Genomic DNA, 19021 nt, shown 5'->3' with positions numbered 1-19021 from the left:
TGACAGACAATGCTTGCATTCCCAAGAGATTGTGCTGACAGCTGTTTGGGGCTCTATCATAATGACTTATTATCTGCTGGTGTTTATCTCCTGGGTTCTGATCAGCCAGGCCCCAAGTCTAAATCCTCACAGACTTCTGGAGGCAAACCTACTGACTTGATTACTGGGCCTGAACACATCTGCCTACTACTTGTGTTATTAATTATATTGCACGCCCTTCAACTTGGGGTTTTATATGTGTGATAACATGTCCTGCCACATAATGTAGTAACAAAATGTGCAGGACAGTAGGAGGTGACGGAGAAGACCACACCTTTTTCTTTAGACAATGACATATATTAATTAGGCATATATAAATACTTACAGCCTTCAGCCTTACTTGTAGAAATCGCCAGTGAGTTTACAGAAAAATGCTTCCTAAAATGGCTTCAACAGACATCTAACCACATAGAAATATTTCATACTTAAGAGCAAATTTCCTAAAACTGGAAACACATCTCTCCGGCTTTAAACAAAATTTGGAATAGAGTCTTATTTGAGTCACATTTTCAAAATAAATTAATCTTTCTGAAAACATTTATTTTTCTTCATTTTCTGTCCCTCATGAATAGTCAGTAAATTTCAGAAGTGGAAATTGTTCATTCACTGGTCATTTCAACTTGTTTGAATTTAAAGGCCAAAATCTCCTAGTTCCTTCTCTGCATCTTTAACTTCATTTCAGTTCAGTGAATTAAGGCAGAAATGCCTTGCTCCAGGAAAGCTGGGGCTTTCCAAGTTCTTGTTCAGGATTCAAAAATAAAAAGGTTGGCCAAAATAATTTAACTGAAATAAATTATAAACTAGCAGAAAATAAATAATTTTTAAAGTAAAATTTTCAAATGGAAGGTAATGCCCAAGTTAAAAACTTAGGCTTTTCTAGCTATTTAAAAAAAATGTATTAGCTCCTAAATTGAAGTTACTCTCCAATCTCATCTTCCTGTAGAGCAGCTTTTATAAACTCTTAGTATTAAGAGTTGAACACCCTAAAAAGCTTACCTCCCAGCTGTCAACTAACTTAAATCCTTCAGAGCACAATTTCAAGGGGCAGAAAGAGGGTAGGAGCGTGGGTGAGCGGGAAGGTATCACAAACACCAGGGGGAATTTACAATATCCTTCATCCCTACCTAGATCCTGCCCTAAGCCCCCATGGGCAGACCATCAGAAAAAACTCTTAATTCTGATTACTCTCTTCCTTGAGAACCCCTGCTTTAATCCCGGTGTCAGAAAAGGAGCTTCTCATGCATTTCTTCAAATTTCTGAAACTCTTAGCTGCCAGCCAGGCCCCAACATCCCAGGGCTGTTGCTAAGAAACACAAACCACCCCAAGCACCCCGTGACTGCAGATTTGCACTATCAACTAGCGATACCATAGCTCGATTTCTCACAAATGCAACTTACTCCAGTAAGGCATTCGGTCCTGGCTGAGGAGTATCTATTAAGACTCTCACACTCAAACATTCTTCCAAAGCTGTAAGCACATGTCCATCTAACGATGGCATAACCAATTTCAACTACGACTGAGCACCTAAATTCAAATGACGATGGATGGAAAGTCATGTATTTGCTAACTGTTCCACATCTATATTGAAAGTTTCAATGAAGGCTCAAATTGAGCAGTTTTTCAAATACCAAGCCTTTCTGCTCTGCAAAGAGTGGCTGTTTGGCAGAGCAGTTGAGGAGTTAGGCTGGAATCCTACATGTGCCACTTTAAGCTAGAGTAGTAATTTCGAACCTGGGGTAATGTATTACGGAACCATTCTTAAAAGCTTCTTTCCTGGTTCCTTCTTATACACTGGGATTTATAACAGTGTCTAGTGCCTCCTGTTTCAAGGGATAAGTGAGATAATAAACAGTGCATGCTGCACAGTAAACCGTCAATCAGAGTTGCCACCCTGTCATTGCCCCTACCCCACCTGCCAATTTAGTACAAGTTACCAAAATCATCACCAGATACAAATTTTAATAGGCTTTGAACTAAAAATTTTAACACCATTTATATATAAAATATTTTTGTTACATCACAGATGACTGCTATACCAGATACAGTGAACTATATTAAAATATCTAATAAAATAAGTAGAATATATTCAAATACTAAATTATAATTTTAGTTACAATTTAATTATACAAATATATTAAAATGTATTATAAACTTTTAAAATATAACAAAATTCTAATGAAAGAATAAAATGTACTAATAAAATACCAATTTCAGTGGCCAAAATTAATTAAATGTAAGTCTCACAAAACCAGTTATGATGTACTAAAGCATTAAGTCTAATTTATGTTTCATTTAACCCTTGGATTCACAGCTGATGCCAAACACAGAATTAAATTAGAAACCATCCTTCTCTAACAGTTGACCGGAGTAGAGCAGAATATGCAACTGATTTAAATTCATTTCTCCTAAAACCTTGCACAATCACAAATAAATTCTAAACCAAAAAGAATGGAGAAGCTGACCTTTTTTCATCTGTTGCTAGGGTAATATGATTCTGGCATAATCAGTATCGTCAAAGCTAAAAGGTGAGTTTAGAAGAATAAAACTCTATTCTCTTCCTACCTTTACGTTAGTTAAATAAAAGACCATTTCAAATTCTTAAGTAATGCATGCCCAATAACAAAAGGATGAATTCTAATGCTAAAAGAATGAAAATTAAACCATCTGGCAATTAACTGTGCAAACTGAACAATATATTCATATCCTTAACTAGTGGTCATCACTGCAGTAAAGTAGAAATACAGAAAGAAAAAGGAGATGTGAAATTTTCTTTTCTTCATCTTTTTTCACTAAAGAAGTTTCAGAAAGATTAAGGGGAAAAATTACGCCTTACCATACATTTAACTGGGATGCAAGTTGGGTAGGTGCTTAAAAAAATATAAAAAATAAAAAAAACTCACCATGCTTTTAGAAGGTGCATGATGGCAAACTCACATCAATACCTCTGCTAATCACCCAGCACTCTCATCATTTCGTTCCCCCACTTTCATTCTCCTGCTACACCTCCATCTCAGAGATGCATAAAGTGCATTTCAAAACAGAAAAGACTAACTCCTAGTAAGTTTTCCAAATGCCTGTACCCAGTACGGAAAAACCAGGAGGTAAGACCTGTGGACTCATCTTAAGGACTTTACAAACTCACTGGGAACAGACACATGAAAACATCCTAAAAGAGTTTATAATTAGTCATTAAGTTACATTAATTTACTCTGCTCACTAGTACTACCTGGCCACGAGTTGTGTCGCCTGTACTCACCCCCTCCAATCATTAGATGAAGTCTCGTAAACCCATGCACTTGAGGTCGGCCTTCCCTGCACACAGCCTGATCAAGGTGTGCACTTCAGGAGTCAGAGGGCCAGGGCCACCGCAGATCCTTGTTCAGAACCAGCATTCTCAACCCTGACTACACACCAGAATCACCTGGGAGCTTAAAAAATACTGATGGCGGGTGTTGTCCCCAGGATGCAGCTGAAACTGGCCTGGGACACGTGTTTGTGGGGCACAGTATCACTGCTCTGACGCCCCCGCCAACAGTGAATAACTGAGTCTAACCAGGAGGAAACATCAGACAAATCCAAACAGCAGGGCACCCTTCCAAGTAACCAACCACCTTCAGAAGGGGCAACACCATCAAAGATAAAGGCTAGGAAACTGCTGCAGATGGGAGGAAATGAAAGAGACATGACATTGAATGCAAAGTGGGATCCTGGACCAGGCCTTAGACTAGAAAAGGGATGTCAAGAGACGGCTGGTGAACCGAAGGGAACCTCTCTGTTAATGTCAGTTCTGCCCCCTGTCCACGGCTGTGTAAGATGTTAATATCATAAAGCCCGAGGAAGGGTATACAGAACCCCACACTATCTGCACCTTTTCTACAAATCGCAAATCACTTCAAAATGAAAAATGTTTAAACACATTTATATGTTGTAACTTATAATGTCTGTTTAACAAGAACCTTTTATTTTGCTCAATTTCCTTCAAGCAAAATTTTTTTTTAATTTAGCATACACAGGGGAAATAGCAACAAAATGTTGCTCTGTATTGATATAAACCCTGTATTTAATCCTATGAGCCTTATGCAGTGAACATGATTCTTTCTCTTCATGTGTAAAGTGAAGCTGAAAGGTTATCTCCACCAAGCCACACTGCTAGCAGGTAGTGGCGCCAAAATTCAAACCCTCATCTGTGGGTCAAGCTCCAAACCCCAGGCTCCTCCCAATTTCTAGACACAGAACCAGATCACATCTACACCCTAAAGAACCTCAAAAGATCTGGCAAGGCTCATTCTGATGGCATCAGTAATAACCTCTTGATGTGCAGGAGGTACCAGGCAGCAAAAGAGAAATGACTACAAAGAATTACCACAGTTCATCTTATGCTTCTCCAAGACTTGAACAAGTGTAAACAACTTTTACTTGTTTATTTAGGATCAGGTTATAAAACTGTGCAGAAAGTTTCATTGGTAAGAACCTCAAGCTATTCTCTTGTTGAGGGGACCCTAATTTGAGGTTCCTAGAAGATGCCCAGAACAACCAAGAGTCAGGAGGAACATGACCCCCTAAATTGCATATGAAATTCTGTGTATTTCTACATCTATCTGTTTCTACATCTATCTATCTCATAGTTTGGAAAGGACCGTCAGGTTAATGACACTGACAAGCTCAACTTCCTGGTTTTATGGTTGAGAATGTGGAGATGGGGAAGGTGGAAAAGATTTCTGTAGCCAGAAAACTACTTAATACCCAGATCGAGAATTCAACTTATGTGTATTCACGATGACAATGTCCCTTTCTATACGGGCAAGTCATGAGCTGAGGGGAAGACACAACACTGTGAGACAGTGAAAACAGAACAGTAAGACACACAAACTTATCCTCAGAAAGTCTGATTTGAAAGCATAGCTGAAACCTGTAACAAAACAGTAGCACAAACTTTAGAAAGTGACCACATTTTTACTGGTCTCTCTGCATGGAATTTCTCATAATCACTTTTTTAAATGAGGCTACTTTAGCTATTTTTCTTTTTTAAAAGGCTAAATGATTCAGCAAAATTCTAAGTTTTTTAAATGATTATACCTTTAACAAATGTGCATAGATTAGTAAAATAAAAAAAAATTTGAACTATTTCCCATTAATAATCAGATAACAAATTACTGAAAAAAAAATTATAAACCACTGGAAGTAGATACTGTATTTATATTAATAGGAAAGTACATAAGTATTGTAGAGGCAGAGAAGCTAGCTACTGAGTAACTAGCAGAGCTGAACTATGTTTTTGACTCCTGAAGACAAAGCTACTGAATATCTCTGTCTAACATGGAATTCTATACAAAATAGTTATTTCAGTCAAGATTTTTTTGGATGGGAACTGAGGAGAAGGGTCAGAAGCACTTGTTGAAGCCAAAACAGGCCATTAGAAAGGAACAGCAGTGAATTGTCTTCATATAAACTCAGTTGGTTTACTCCTAATGTTTTCTGGGAATACTCTCAATGTACTCCCAAAATTATTATATGCAAATATATTTTTAAGGTGTGGTTATAGTACTGAAACCAAATTTACCTTCACAGCGCACTGGCTCATAACAACTTACATACTGTCATAATATGTAGTGCTAACTCCAAACCTGGTGAAAGTCAATAGTTATGCTCTCCTGAGAGACATTTAGCCAAATGCAATTTTCGAATTCCTTATATGTGTACCGCCATTTCATGTTTATCTCTCATATTAAATCCAAAGGACTGGGAGGCTGCTTACCACCTCACATGCAGTTCCCTCTGGGCACTTACAACACAAGACACTGTGAGGTCACTGACGCAAGCATTACTCCCATTTTAAGGAAGAGGAAACTAAGTCTAAGGGGTTAGAAGCCTTCCAAATCAGCACACATTCTCTATCCATTACTTGAAGAAATATTTATTGGCTTACTATAAGCTCAGGATAGAAGCCCCCAGAGACTTAATGGATGAGAATTACAGAGAGACAGAAAGCATAGAATGTCTAATGGGAGAAAAGAGATAAGAGGCACCCTCCACAGAGGGCTGTGTCACAGTAAGGAAGCCCATGCTGCCATGGGAACGTGCAGGAAGATGCCCAGGCTCAGTCTGAAGGGACCCAGAAAGGCTCTCCAGATGAGGTGATGTCTCAGTTGAGACCCAAAGGACTAAGATGTCAGCCACAGACAGGTGTCCTCTTTCAAACTAACGGCACCTGGAAAGCCCCAGAGGCGAATGAGCAAACAGTGTTTAAAGCACTTAAGGTAGCTGAGTTTGCGTGACACGCACCGCATGAGAGACGGCTAGAGAAGGGCTGCCAGAGAGAAAGGCTACGTCGTGAAGGCTGGACTACTTTGAGGGCAATGGAGACGTAACACTGCACAATGGCAGCTGCGCTTTAGAAAAATGGCTAAGGGGAGAATAATTCAGGCAAGAGCTGACAGTTTCTGAACAAAAAATAAAGGGGTGCATTATAGATGGATGGACGAAGGGGGGCACTGGGTGGAAGGAAGAATCACCAAGTCAGGCTGGACACCAAGCTGTTAGCTGCAGAAGCTGGGGGCGCGGGGAATGAGGAGGTTTAGATTCCTTGTTGGACAGGCTTAAAGCTTCTGTGAATTATCTTAAGAAGCTGAAACACTTGATAAGTGGTAGGATTTCAGGGACTGGAATGCAGGCAAGAAACCACAGCTGGAAGACAGAGACTTGGAAATTATCTGCATATATATATGAGAAGTGAAACTACGAGTAACTGAAATTTCCCAGAGGGAGCATTAAATGCTCCAGGACAGAAACCTGATGGTTGTTCTGGCAACCGTGAGAAAAGCCAGTGAAGACTGTAGTGTTCAAATGCTTTTAGGAAGAACTGCCAGTCATGTGAAATATTGCAGTGGGGTCAATCTAGGTGAAGACAAAAAACTGTCCAACTGCCTCAACAATGAGGAGGTCACGAGTGAAGCGGGTTTGGTGCCGAGGTGAAGCTGGGACCCAAAGGCGGTCGGGTGGGGAGGGAATGAGATGAGCAGCTGGCCAGGTGCCTGCTTAGTGGTCTGAAAAGAGGGTGAAAAACCGCAGTAGGAGATCGGACGTTTGGGGTTTAAATGGAGGAGAGGTGATCAGAGCATTCTGACAGGAGAGAATCAGAAAAGAATGGGAAGAGGTACAGCGTCTCTTCGGGGGTGCCTGGAAGGGAGGGCCCAGTCTGAGGGTGCGGCGGAATCCCCTGCTAGTTTCTGACTCCCTGACTCTCGTTCGCCACTTTTTTTCATTTCACCAGTTTATGAAAAAAGACATTTCTTTCCTGCCCTCTACCCACCCCCCTCTAGTCCTTTCAGGAGGCCGAGTGAACAGTATTTAAACTGTAATCTAATCTGATGCGCCTCATTCCAAAAGGCAGTCTTAACTTCTTCAAAGCTAATCCTAAAATCCTACTAAGCCAAACGTTTCCCCGCCGTGATGAATGGCTGCGTCTAATACAAGAACATGTGCGTACACAGAGTGCCTGCACACGTCCAGCTCAGCGCCAGCTCTGCGCTACAGTCCAGAGCAAACAGTTTAAGTGTTAAATTTCATCCCACCAAATCTCTCTGAGCCATTTCTTCATCTTACATACTAGATACAGTAACTGTCAGATGTGCAAGATAAAAATCATTAAGGGAAAAAAAAAATACAAAAGAATTCTGAAATATTCCAAGATGGTTACAGAAATCTCAAATGTATAAGAAATGAAAGGACTGGGCTAATAGATAATTATTAAGGTCTGCTCCTGTTTTGACATTTGTGAAATTTAGCTTGGGTACCAAAAACAGAAGACTTTTTCAAGAAGCACTGCATGACTACTGGTAGTGTATTTACACAGCAGGGTTATCAAGTATTGCCCCTTAATCACCCAGTATTTACAAGAAATACTGTAAGATGCTATTGCCCATTAAGGGAGCCTGAAGTTGAGAAGATTAAGTAAGCAATGTGCTACAAAATAGATATATTCCATAAGCAACAAATTTCTAAATGAAGAGACACGGAATTAAGTGTAGTTAAACCACAAACATATTTTGCAATCTGTAATCATTGTCATCAATATTCAATGGCAGGTGTACAGCGTTTGGAATGGCAACAAGGTAAAACATGTTAGTTTCATGAATAGCTCAAACAAACCCTGCAAAAGAGGCTACAAAGTAATGCTTGATATACTTAATTTAACAAACTTTTCAAGGATCTAGTATATACTCATTACAAACCAATACCTATGCACTTTTTATACAGGTTTCCAGTTTAACTATTTGGTTTTGTTTTTAACTATTTGGTTAAACTATATAGTTAAAAACTATTTGGTTTTTATTTTTAACTTAAGCCAATGTGCATGCTTAAGTTAAAACAGTAAAATTACAAGTATCATGTATCTATCTGAACACACAAATTGATCTTAGTATCAATAAAAGTGGAACAGGCTGATATTAGGTGTCTTGAGATGTGATACAAAAAGAACACAACACCTTTGTCGTATTGGTATCTACAAAATTCAACCTAAATCTAATCAAATTTATAGGAATTATGGGATAAAGAAAATCAAATTAAACAATGTCAAAAGGAAGCTATTACCCAACTCCAGAAATGCAGAGGACAATCTACAGGATGTATAACCCAGTTTTCCAACAAATCAAGAGCGCATTAAAAAAAATAATAAAACAGAGGGACAGGCTGCTGTAGACATAAGAAAGATTTAAGTTATACAAGAACCAAATGCAATACAGAATTTTTCTGGATCCTAACAGGAACAAACGGACTTTGAGACAACAAGAATAATATTAAAAAATAATCGTGCTTGTTTGATTAGGTCTAATAATGGGCATTTTCGAAAAATCCCTATCAGGTGGAGATGTGTAGTTGTTATTTTAAAAAGAGAAAGAATACACATATTGCAACTCAGATTTCTCACTGAGTTTGAGTTACAGAGTTGCTCCTGGATACTGTTTAAGGATGAGGTCCCTCTTCCCACTGCCAACCTCAAGAACCAGGTAAGTCATACAAATGTTACTAACAGTTTTCAAAACATCCATTTTCTTTCTCTCCTCCTTTCTTCCTTATCACACAGCTAAAGGGTAAATTCAAACATTATTAACTCTGACCGACCGTTCTCAAGTTTTCTCAGCTATAAACATGAATGTGGATAAGTCACTGCCAGCCATGGGAAGCACCGGTGAAGGCAATTCTTAACAAAATCACAGACAAGATATGACAGTCCTTCCTATTTTACAGAAAAAGAAACTGAGGCTCAGAGACACTGAGTGACTTTCAAGATCACCCTACTAATTATTACTGGCAGAGCCACATCGTGGAGGTCTGTCAGCCCAGGGCTCCTCCGCAGGCTAACGGGTGGCTTGCACGCTTACCTTCCCGTGCTCCTTCCTCACGTGGGAAATGTAAACATCTCTTTGTGTGAACAAGCGGTCACACTCCCAACACGTCCACCCAGGACTGGCCACCTTCTTGGGTTCCACTGACTTTTTCACAGGTGATGGAGATTTCTTTTCCAATTTCTCTTTCCCATTCATGGATCTGGTGTCCTCTTTGTTTTGATTTGCTGAATTTTGAGTTGCAGGCTTAATGCTCAAAGGCAAGTTTATACCCAAGTTTGGAGGCCCTTCAATACTTTTCAATGTTCCATGCATAGACTATGTTACAAAAAGAAAAGAAATACCTATCATAAATCACACCACTAAAAGAAAACACATGTGGACTATCTTAATATGCTATAGACATTTCAATACGATCTTATATTCATTCAGAGGTACTTAATATGTGAAGAAAAAAAACCTAAGCAAAATTACACTTAAAAAGAGAGAAAGGAGAATTAACCTTCTAGTTGCTATAGGTTGTGCATTTCTAGTTCCAAATAATTTTTAAAAGCTTATTTGCTTGTGCCCATTTTAAGATTCTTAAAGAAAGACTTCTGTAGTGAGTCCAAATCATTCCTAGCCCTCTGTCCTCCCACAGTGTGCCAGAGTGAGCCCTTTCTACAATAGCCCATATTTCTGGGGAAGAACATTTTACTTTCTACCCAGAAACATTTAAATAGGCTAATACACCGGTAGGTGGTCAAGACCCTTAGACCCTTAGCTGACCAACTTCAACAAATCCCGAAGAGCAAGAGATCAATGGCAAACCTTTCTCCCTCCCTTTCATGCCTTTCCCATTCTTCGAACACTTGCAAGAATTTGGGTTTGGTTAGGTTTTCTTTTTTGGTATTTTTAACACACACCCCCCCCACGCTCTATCCCAATCCAGCCCTTCTTACTGGTAACACCCAGACTTGTGAACTATACACAGTGGACACTCAAAAGGCCTTTTTAAATTGCTCAGCTATTTATTTTCATGAACATAACTGCCACAACAACTAGCTTCAATATAAATACACAAATTCCAAAATTTACCTACTAATTAGTGCAGTTTATCATCTGATTCTAAAGATTAGCTCACTTTGTGTTTTGTTTGTGTTCAAGAAGCACAGAGAACAAAAGTAGACAAAAAAAGGAGGCACACAAGTCTGTGCCTCGGTGCACAATTTATCTTTGAACTGGACCTTCTTATCTGGACTCAGGCTCGTGCTAGCCTGTGCTCTTGAACCTACAGAAGATCACCATGACACACGATTCCTGATGTGCTGGCACGTTCAGGTCTCCCAGGTCACAGAGACCAACACCTTATCGACCCCAGCTCCACGTTCTTTCTTGAGTGCTGGAATTAGTAAGCTGTGCTCCAGCAAACTCTCACTTTTCTCAAGGTGAGGTCTGCTCTCAACAGTACCAAGAATTAGCCAACTTTTCCCCAGAAGGAAAAAAGGCAGGTTCTGTAATTTTCCCATGAGCAGAGGTTACAGGTCTACCAAGACGATCCCCGAGCTGGTCTGTGAAAAGGCCTGAGCAGAACGTCTCATGTTCCTTTGCAAAGAGAAAATCTGGGGCAGGATGTGAGCTCTTGACAGCCAAAAGCTGCAGTGGCTTCTTTTCCACCACGCAGGGCAGAGGCTTTGTGTTTAAAAGGCCTTTTTCAGAACAGAAGCCAAGTTTTCACGTTTAGCCATTTAAAACCCAAAGAAAACAAAGCCCAAAATCTAATAAACTTCTAAGTTTCTAGGCAAACAGATTTTTACAAACTAAAAACCTAACAGATGGTTAAAGTATTAAAGACTTCTTCTGTAAGATAACCTTACAGTGCTATAGAAATTACAAAAGAAAATTCTGCTGTGACAAAAAGAAGCATGTGCACTAAAATGAGAATTTCTAATTAACTCATTTTTGTTTCACAATGTAAGTAAAAACTAGATTAAAAACAAATGTATTTCTTAAATAAAAGAAATATGACTTAATTCTTTCAAAATCAACTTTTCCTTAGGTTCTGTAAAAATAAATAGCTTGAATTGCTGTAACTTGAAATTTTACTTTAAATGTAAATGCCAATGTGGATGGAGTACAGGGGTCCTACACAGCGAATAAATCTGTATTTTGGTAGAACAAAGAAATGAATGGAATTAAATCAGGCACATAAAGATCTACCTTTACATGAGTTTGTGCAGATACGCTGTTCCTGTTCTATCTTCTCTTAATTCCTTCCTCATGAAAAACTGAACAGCACAAGCATTAGGTAATGTAAATAAATTCACAAGAGCTAGATACATTATCTTAAAAATAAAAATAAAAACAAGGTGTCCCTAAAAGTTCATTTTTATTCTTATACCCATTGCCAAACACTAAAGAGCAGGGTAATACTTAAAATGTATAGAACATACTAGAAATGAGACCCTGAGCGAGTATTCCCACTGTTTTCATATCATGTAGTCTTGTAAATCTTCAGATAAATAAAAACAAGTCTTTCCTCCTTGCGGCTCCAGGATTTTACCATTCCTCTTCAGTGTCTATTTCTTACAACCTTGTATTCCTCCAAGTTCACTATTTACACAAGAAAGACCCTAACCACAAAGTCGAGGACCCACTTCCAGATGTGAAGATGAGTTCCAGAAAGCAAATACCTGAAAGGCCTCTTAAGAAGCAACTTTCCTTACTTTTCTTTCCCCCCACAGTACAGTAGGTTAAAACATCTGGGTCTAATTCCAATGTTCCTACATTTTTATGAGCAGTTTTTAGTCCTTCCTGATCACTCATTAAATAAATATTTGGTGTCAAGATGATTTTGTACTTTTACTGAAAACCCTTCATATATCTTAAGAGGATTTTATGGTACTGAACATGAGAATGATGAAACATTTCTCCTATGCACTTGATTCAATATAGTAACAGCCACACCGCCACTGCATTTACCATTAATGAGCAGATTCCCCAAGATATTCAGCCCTTTGCAATAGGTGTTATGCTATGTGAGCACACATACACTCAACACCAGCAATGGCCAGGATTAACAGTCCATTCATTTAACCAAGATGAGACTAGACTAAGTTAGAGACCTAATTCTTTCCTTAAACTGACTTTTTTGTGTAACATATTGAAAAAGTAAAAAACTAAGAAAAAAAAGAGACTAAGTTCCTGGTAATATTGGGTCTGCTATTTCTCTTTCTAAAAAGTTAAGTCACTTTAATCCCTGAGAGCTGATGGATATTCTCTCCTAATCACACAGGAATAAAACTGCATAACCTATCACAGTGGAGAGTTAAAAGGGGAGAACTAAGCTCTGTCCTTAGTGAGCTTAAAAGGCTGTGAAGAGATTTAGGTGCCCTTTTCTGGGTTTGGAGAGTGGGTCATCCAAACTGGACAGCTATTCATTTCATTAACTGAACACCCACCAGGAACCAGACACTGTGCTGTATCCTTGACATTCCACTGTCAATTTACATGGAACCTTGGTAGGGGGAAAAAAAAAAAAAAAAAAGACTAAAAGATCCAGGGGCATCAATTTATAAAGCCAACTTAACTGCTTAAATAATTTTAAGAGAAAACCTTCTCTAAATATATCAATATTTACATGAATGGACATAATTCATCAGCAGCAGAGTCCTTATCTATTCTAAATCCTATTTAGCATCAAGGTCTCAAAAAAGTAAACTTCACAGGCATCATTTTCACATGTAGGAAAAAAGAACCCTACCACCTCATTATGAAAGCAAGCATGCATTTGTTGCTTTGCATCGATCTTTCATGGTATGCAGAGCCGAATGAGGGAAGAGAAAGCATTCCTCAGTCAAGTGAACATATGATGACAGCCTGCAAAAATGGCTTGTTACCAAAAGCAGCTTTATCCATCCCTTCCCTCGAAAGCATGCAAGGTTTATCAGCAGCAGCAGCTCAGCCTTCACTTTATGACCAATGAGTGGATCTGCAATTCATTTAAAGGACACGAAGAGATGTGCACACACCTTGATATGGTCCATCATGAGTTGCTTCTGTGCATATAAAAGAGAACAGTCTGGACACTTGAAAACAGACACCTTCTGGTTTTCGATGTGTTGGTCAAAGTGGCGATACAGCAGAGTTTGCAGGGTAAATACAGTGTCGCACATGGAACACTTATATATTATTCTAAAATAGAAGAAGTGCATGGAAATGTCAGTCAGCCCTCGTCTCTCAAGTCAAAGGAACTGCTACTTTACATCTCATCTCAAGAATTCAGGAGGCAGAAGCAGTGAGAACACATAAACACGGTAAAAAGAACAAAAGTTTCACTTTGAAACGAACTTTTGAAGGCAACTGGCGTCAGGCAAGCGCGGATCAATCGTAACATTTTGGGTGAAGATGCGTTCAGCCACATCAGCTTAGGAGTCTGATTTAACCACCATTTGCTCTTCACAGATCTACAACTGAAACACATTTTTACACGATCTTCGCTCATTACTTTAACACAGAGCAAAAGCACCCTCAATTTTTTTTTTCTTAGGTATTTTTCAAGATCAGACAAGGGACACAGCTCAGTGAGGGCACCTTAACTTGAAAAAGAACTGGATTCATGAACTAAGCTGGCCTCCTCAACTCCACTGCCTACACAAGCTGTCACGCATTCCAAGTGTTCTTTTAAAGTCAGTAGCAATTTCACACCTCAATGTCAACATTTCTGTATCTGTTCTTAACACAGAAAGTCCTACACTGGGAAACACTTATACCCCCAAATCAAGAAACAGAAAGAAAATCCACACCACTGTTACCTCAACACACGAATGTCTACTGTGTGTTAAGTAGTTTAAAATATTCACTGTCCACCACATGCCATTTTCGTACCTACTATGTTACCACCCAGCAGTCTCATTAAGTCACCCAGCAGATCTGAACCTTCTCAACAGAATCTCTTCTATCCATCAACACCTTCTGCAGAAGCTCAGGCAAGAGTCACCTACAGCAGTGGGAGGGCTAGACCCCCCTGCTGCCGACCTCTGCCCTCAGTAGGGTAGATGGGTCACTTGGGAACACATCTGCCCACAGTAGGCCCCCTTTCTTCAACAGCCAGTCCAGGTCATCCTGATCCTTAGGAGAGGCCCTAAGGACACCTATGTCTCCTTTGAAAAACTGCAAGAACAGACACCAAGAATCTAGGGAGCAGCTAAGGAAAGTGGCAAAGAAACAGTGACTGAAGATAGAAGTCAGAGATGAAAAAAGAAACTTGAGGTTCCATTTGTGATCCCCACAGCAACGCTAAGAAAGGAACGCCTCTTGAAACCATGTGTCTTTCCCCTCAGGGTCTTTTTAATAAAGCACTTCTCACTTGGTAGTTCTTCGTCAAAAAAATACAGATTTGACTGTTTTTCTTTTTCCACGTGACATGTATAAATTTCACTGGAGTGAATGACGTGTTTTTATAAGGTGTTTCAGTTACTTCAGCACAGAGCACAGGCACCCTTGACCAGGGAGGATGGACATTTTTTAAGGTCAGACAAGGCTTTACAGGACTTCACCATACAGCTCAGGGGAGGTACTCTCAGGATGCATCCTCATTAATTTTACCAGGTGTGACAGGGTGTTCCTTTCCTCAGTGCTGGAAATGCACAGAGTTGGAAACAGCTCAAATGTCAAGTAATGTTAAGTAGTTAATTAAGAACTATATAAAAATTTGTGTTAATCATGCTGCAGACATATGCTGGTGACATGGAAATATTTTCATGAAGATTAAAACAACAGGTAACAAGACAGTATGTACGACCTGATCACATTTTTTAAGGGCGTGGAGAAGAAAGAGAAGGCACAGAGCTGCCGTCCTCAGTGCTGGGTGGTAGCTCATGAATTCCTTCTAGCGTTCTGCTTGTCTACGTCTCCTGATTTTTCTGTAATCAGCATACAGTGATAAGAGAAAAAAGAGACTCAAAAACAGAACCAAGATTTACTAGCCAAGCTAAGAAATGGCTTAAGATTCTATTCTTACACTTCCAGAAAAAAATACTTTATGAAAAATGGCATGGCTCATTTTATTCATGATACATTCCTTTGGGGAGGGGTTATATTTGATTTCCTGCCTTCTGTTGACTAGCAAAGGAAGTATAAAATAGAAGATAATCTATTTACTTAGGCATTTTTCTTAAGAACAATTTGTTGGTACGATATCAGAATACCACCCCACAAAGTGCTCACAAGTATAAAGGAGGACATGATGACTTTGTGGTAGAAAAATCTGGCAGACACCAACTTGACCCGGTGATGGAAGTCACTATCATCGCTGCAGGGACAGGTAGACAGTGCAGGTCCCCACTGTCCCCTATGAGAGGATTCCCGAAAGGCCTGTGCCCTCTTTTGGATGGCCAAGGACGTGAGAGGGGGAAAGACTGAACACCTGCTCCAGATGGAAGGACATGCATGAGACAGGGCAACTTAAAGGCAACACAAGCTCCTGGATAGGATTTTGAACTAGAAAGGAAGGAAAAAAAAAAGACACTGCCTCATATACTGAAGAGATTTTAATGAGATCTGTGAGTTGGAAGGGAAGGCAACCAAAGCTCCCTTTTGGGGAGGAGAAGCGAACACACTCACTAACGTCATGACGCCCTAAATATTATTCCTACATGTGAGAGAGAGAGACACACACACAGGCAGAATGAAATGATGGAGTGCCTGTGACTGCTAACAACTGAGGAATCCGGACGAAGGGGATGCAAGAGTCTTTTAGAGGGTCCTTCCAACTTTTCTGTAGAACACAAACTAGGAAACTTAAAAACGGTGCTAATGTTTAGAAATAAGCCCAAATAAAGGGATCATGAACCTCACAGACACAGGGTTAGAACACGAAGATGGAACAAACTCTCCAATCACAATGGAAAAAAACCAGAGAGAGCCTGCCAGGCAGTGGGGCGGCAAGGCATTCAAGGCAGTGAGTGCCACGTAGACTCAGGCAGAGTCTGAACGGGCAGAGCATGGCGAGCGGCACTGAGGGACCCAGTGAGGCCGGAGGCCCAGAGCGCGGGAACGGCAGGGTGGCGGCGTGGCAGAGCTGTGACGGGCTTTGAGAGCCAAACCTAAGAGCCTGATCGTATCAGAGGCCAGACTGAGTGCCTGGCAGGGTGACTAGGCTAAGGGTGGGGAGGGGACAGACACTGGAGAGAAGGGGGTGGAGGAGAGCAGAAAAGAAGAAATAGAAAGTTAAAACCAAATACCCACACTCAGGCTCAACTTACAATAAACAAAACTCTCCAGAACACAGCGCTACACTTGAAATGCACGTAAAACTAAAGAAAAGGGTCTAAGTTCTGAAATCACTGCCGCAAACCTCCTCCATGGCCACGGACTGGAACCGACCAGGCGCAAAGCACTGTCCTGAGCATCACACAATGCCCGCACCTCCACCGGGCGAAGGCACCTCCCTGCCACTTCCCACATGCAACAGGAGACTCACAGAGGTTCGGGAATCTGCTTAATGCTGCATGAATCCCAGGGCAATGGCTCAAATCCACCTTCGTCTGACTCCAAAGTCCTCTACCGTATTCCTGCACATTTTCTTTCTTAGGAACTTGTTCAAAAGCTCTCAGTCTCTTATACAATTCTTAACTTTGGGATTCTCGTTTCTCCACTTACATACATTTAGAAGTCGCAAATAAAAGGAAAGCACAAAACAGCAAGAAAAAGCGAAAACAAAGCAAAACAAAAACCCCTGCTGTTAATCAGATGTTAAGGAAAATATGAAAATAGACACAAAACTGTATCACCATGAAATCCAGTAATGAACATTCAAAATGATCTCGAATTACCCAGAAAAGATTAAAGGGTGTTCAAAGTTTCCTTGTAGACAGCAGGGAAACATGCCTGACCATACACTGGAAAACAAGAAACAAAGTACTAGAACAGTGCCTGGCACATAATAAACATTACATAAATGTCTATTAAATAAAAATTTTGCATTATGCTCTTCCATTTGAGGTGCTGGGGTGGCAGGACTTCGTGGGTACATTTTCAGATGTACATATTAGTCTCTAAAGAAAATGATGAGGGGGATTATTTACATATTGATCTTTAAAAATTAATTCATTTGCAAAATTTTGAGTCATTTGCATAACTGCCCGTTAACCAAATACTGCTAGAGTTCAACCAAATACCAGAGAGTTCAATGCCTGAGGTTCTACTGAAACAGGGGTGGAGGACAACTTATTTTGGGCTTTAACATAGAGTGGAGATGGATTTAATATCAGAAGGAAGCTTCTGCGTCAAATGTAAGCCAGCTGGCCATGCGGCGTGGCACAGGAAGGAAGGTTTCACAGAGGGCTGTACAGGGAAAGGTGTGGGGGAGACTGATCTCAGGCAGGCTGTAGTGTGGGGGTGACGAACAACTGCCTGAGCGGCACCTGCCACCGCAGCCAGGCTGCAGGCGAGGACGCGATTTAGCCAAGCTCCTCTCCTCATCCTGACTTAGTGGTCTTAACTTAAGAGTTCACTGGGGTTTGGGAGTTTTGTTGCACTTTACTCGTAAATTTTTTTGTCTTATAGTTTAAAACACAGTAGTTGATGTCTGTCTCTAGGCTTAACACTTTTTAAAGAACCAATTAGGCTTGGTGCTTGCAGTAAAAAGAATTTTTAGAGAATATTGGAATAATTTTTTCCTACATTACTAAAATTTTGAAGAATACTGTTTTCACTTATTTTAATCAGTTGCGGTGGCTGCTGCCCTCTATTCCCAGATAATAACTATTGTTTCAGATCTCAGTAAGTAAAGTTTTATCTATTTGAGTAAAGAATGAAATTAAAAACTATATTCACTATGGGGGAAATGCGTCCAGCTTTAGTGTCCAAAAGCCTTACTATCATGAATCCTGAAGACTGCCTTCAATTCACTAATGCCCATCTTCAGAGTCAAGATATGAATCACCTCATTTGTAATTTGTTTTACTTTGAGGAACTACAAAGATTGGAGTAGAGTTCCTATTAGAACAAAATTCCATTTTATTCAGCAAAAAGAGTCACTTCTTTAGTGTTCAGTCAATAACATTTCCCCAAATTAAATGCTGCAATAGAAGCCAGACATATATAACATGGCCTATCTGCACACCTTCCCCCTATATGTCCTTGATCATGGAGCTATGGACAAAGACACACCAACAGATTTGAGCAGCAAATCGAGTCTCACATGGTGATCGAGCTCCACCCTGCCATAGGAATGCAGGCGTAGAAGAACATAAGCACTACTGTCCAATCCAGTGCTGGGAACACGTGGAGGAGAACACGTGGAAAGGAACTATGGCCACTGAGCCCCTCCACGCTCCAGACATAGGGACCATGTGCTACACGATTTAAACATGTCTTCTCCTTTTAGCCTCACACACACGCTGGACATAAGCATCACCCTCACTTTAAAGGGGAAGAAAACGGAGGCTGAGACAGCGAGTGATGGTCCAAGGTCATACAGCTGGTGGGTGGGTGGTAGGATTCTGACTCCAGGGCCCGCACTCCCTCCTCTTTGCTAAGCCACCTGTCTTGTTAGGAGCTGTCTGCTGACGTTATCACTTCATTATTAAAGACTCCATAAAGCAAGACCTCACAAAGTTAAGAGAAGATTAAGGCAAAAGTGAAATTTACT

At 40.2% G+C, this 19021-nt stretch overlaps 1 protein-coding gene across 16 annotated transcripts in view; it reads right to left on the bottom strand.

Moving 5' to 3' along the window:
* ZNF532 (zinc finger protein 532) overlaps positions 1 to 19021 on the bottom strand; it is a 171769-nt gene that overhangs the window by 19833 nt on the left and 132915 nt on the right. For 12 of the 16 annotated variants that reach the window (XM_073213151.1, XM_037016009.2, XM_037016033.2 and 9 more), the window contains 3 exons: positions 17202 to 17267; positions 13398 to 13560; positions 9424 to 9705 (listed from right to left, as the gene is read on the bottom strand). The exons of 1 other annotated variant lie outside the window; for it this stretch is intronic. In XM_073213151.1, the coding sequence (XP_073069252.1) occupies positions 9424 to 9705; positions 13398 to 13560; positions 17202 to 17267 (511 nt within the window). The remainder of the gene's footprint in view (positions 1 to 9423; positions 9706 to 13397; positions 13561 to 17201; positions 17268 to 19021) is intronic. 3 more of the 16 variants (XM_073213152.1, XM_073213149.1, XM_037016065.2) reach the window with 2 other exon arrangements.

The sequence above is a fragment of the Manis javanica genome, chromosome 9 (genome assembly GCF_040802235.1).
Source record: "Manis javanica isolate MJ-LG chromosome 9, MJ_LKY, whole genome shotgun sequence".
NCBI lineage: Eukaryota > Metazoa > Chordata > Mammalia > Pholidota > Manidae > Manis > Manis javanica.
This window is presented reverse-complemented; position numbering and strand designations above follow the sequence as displayed.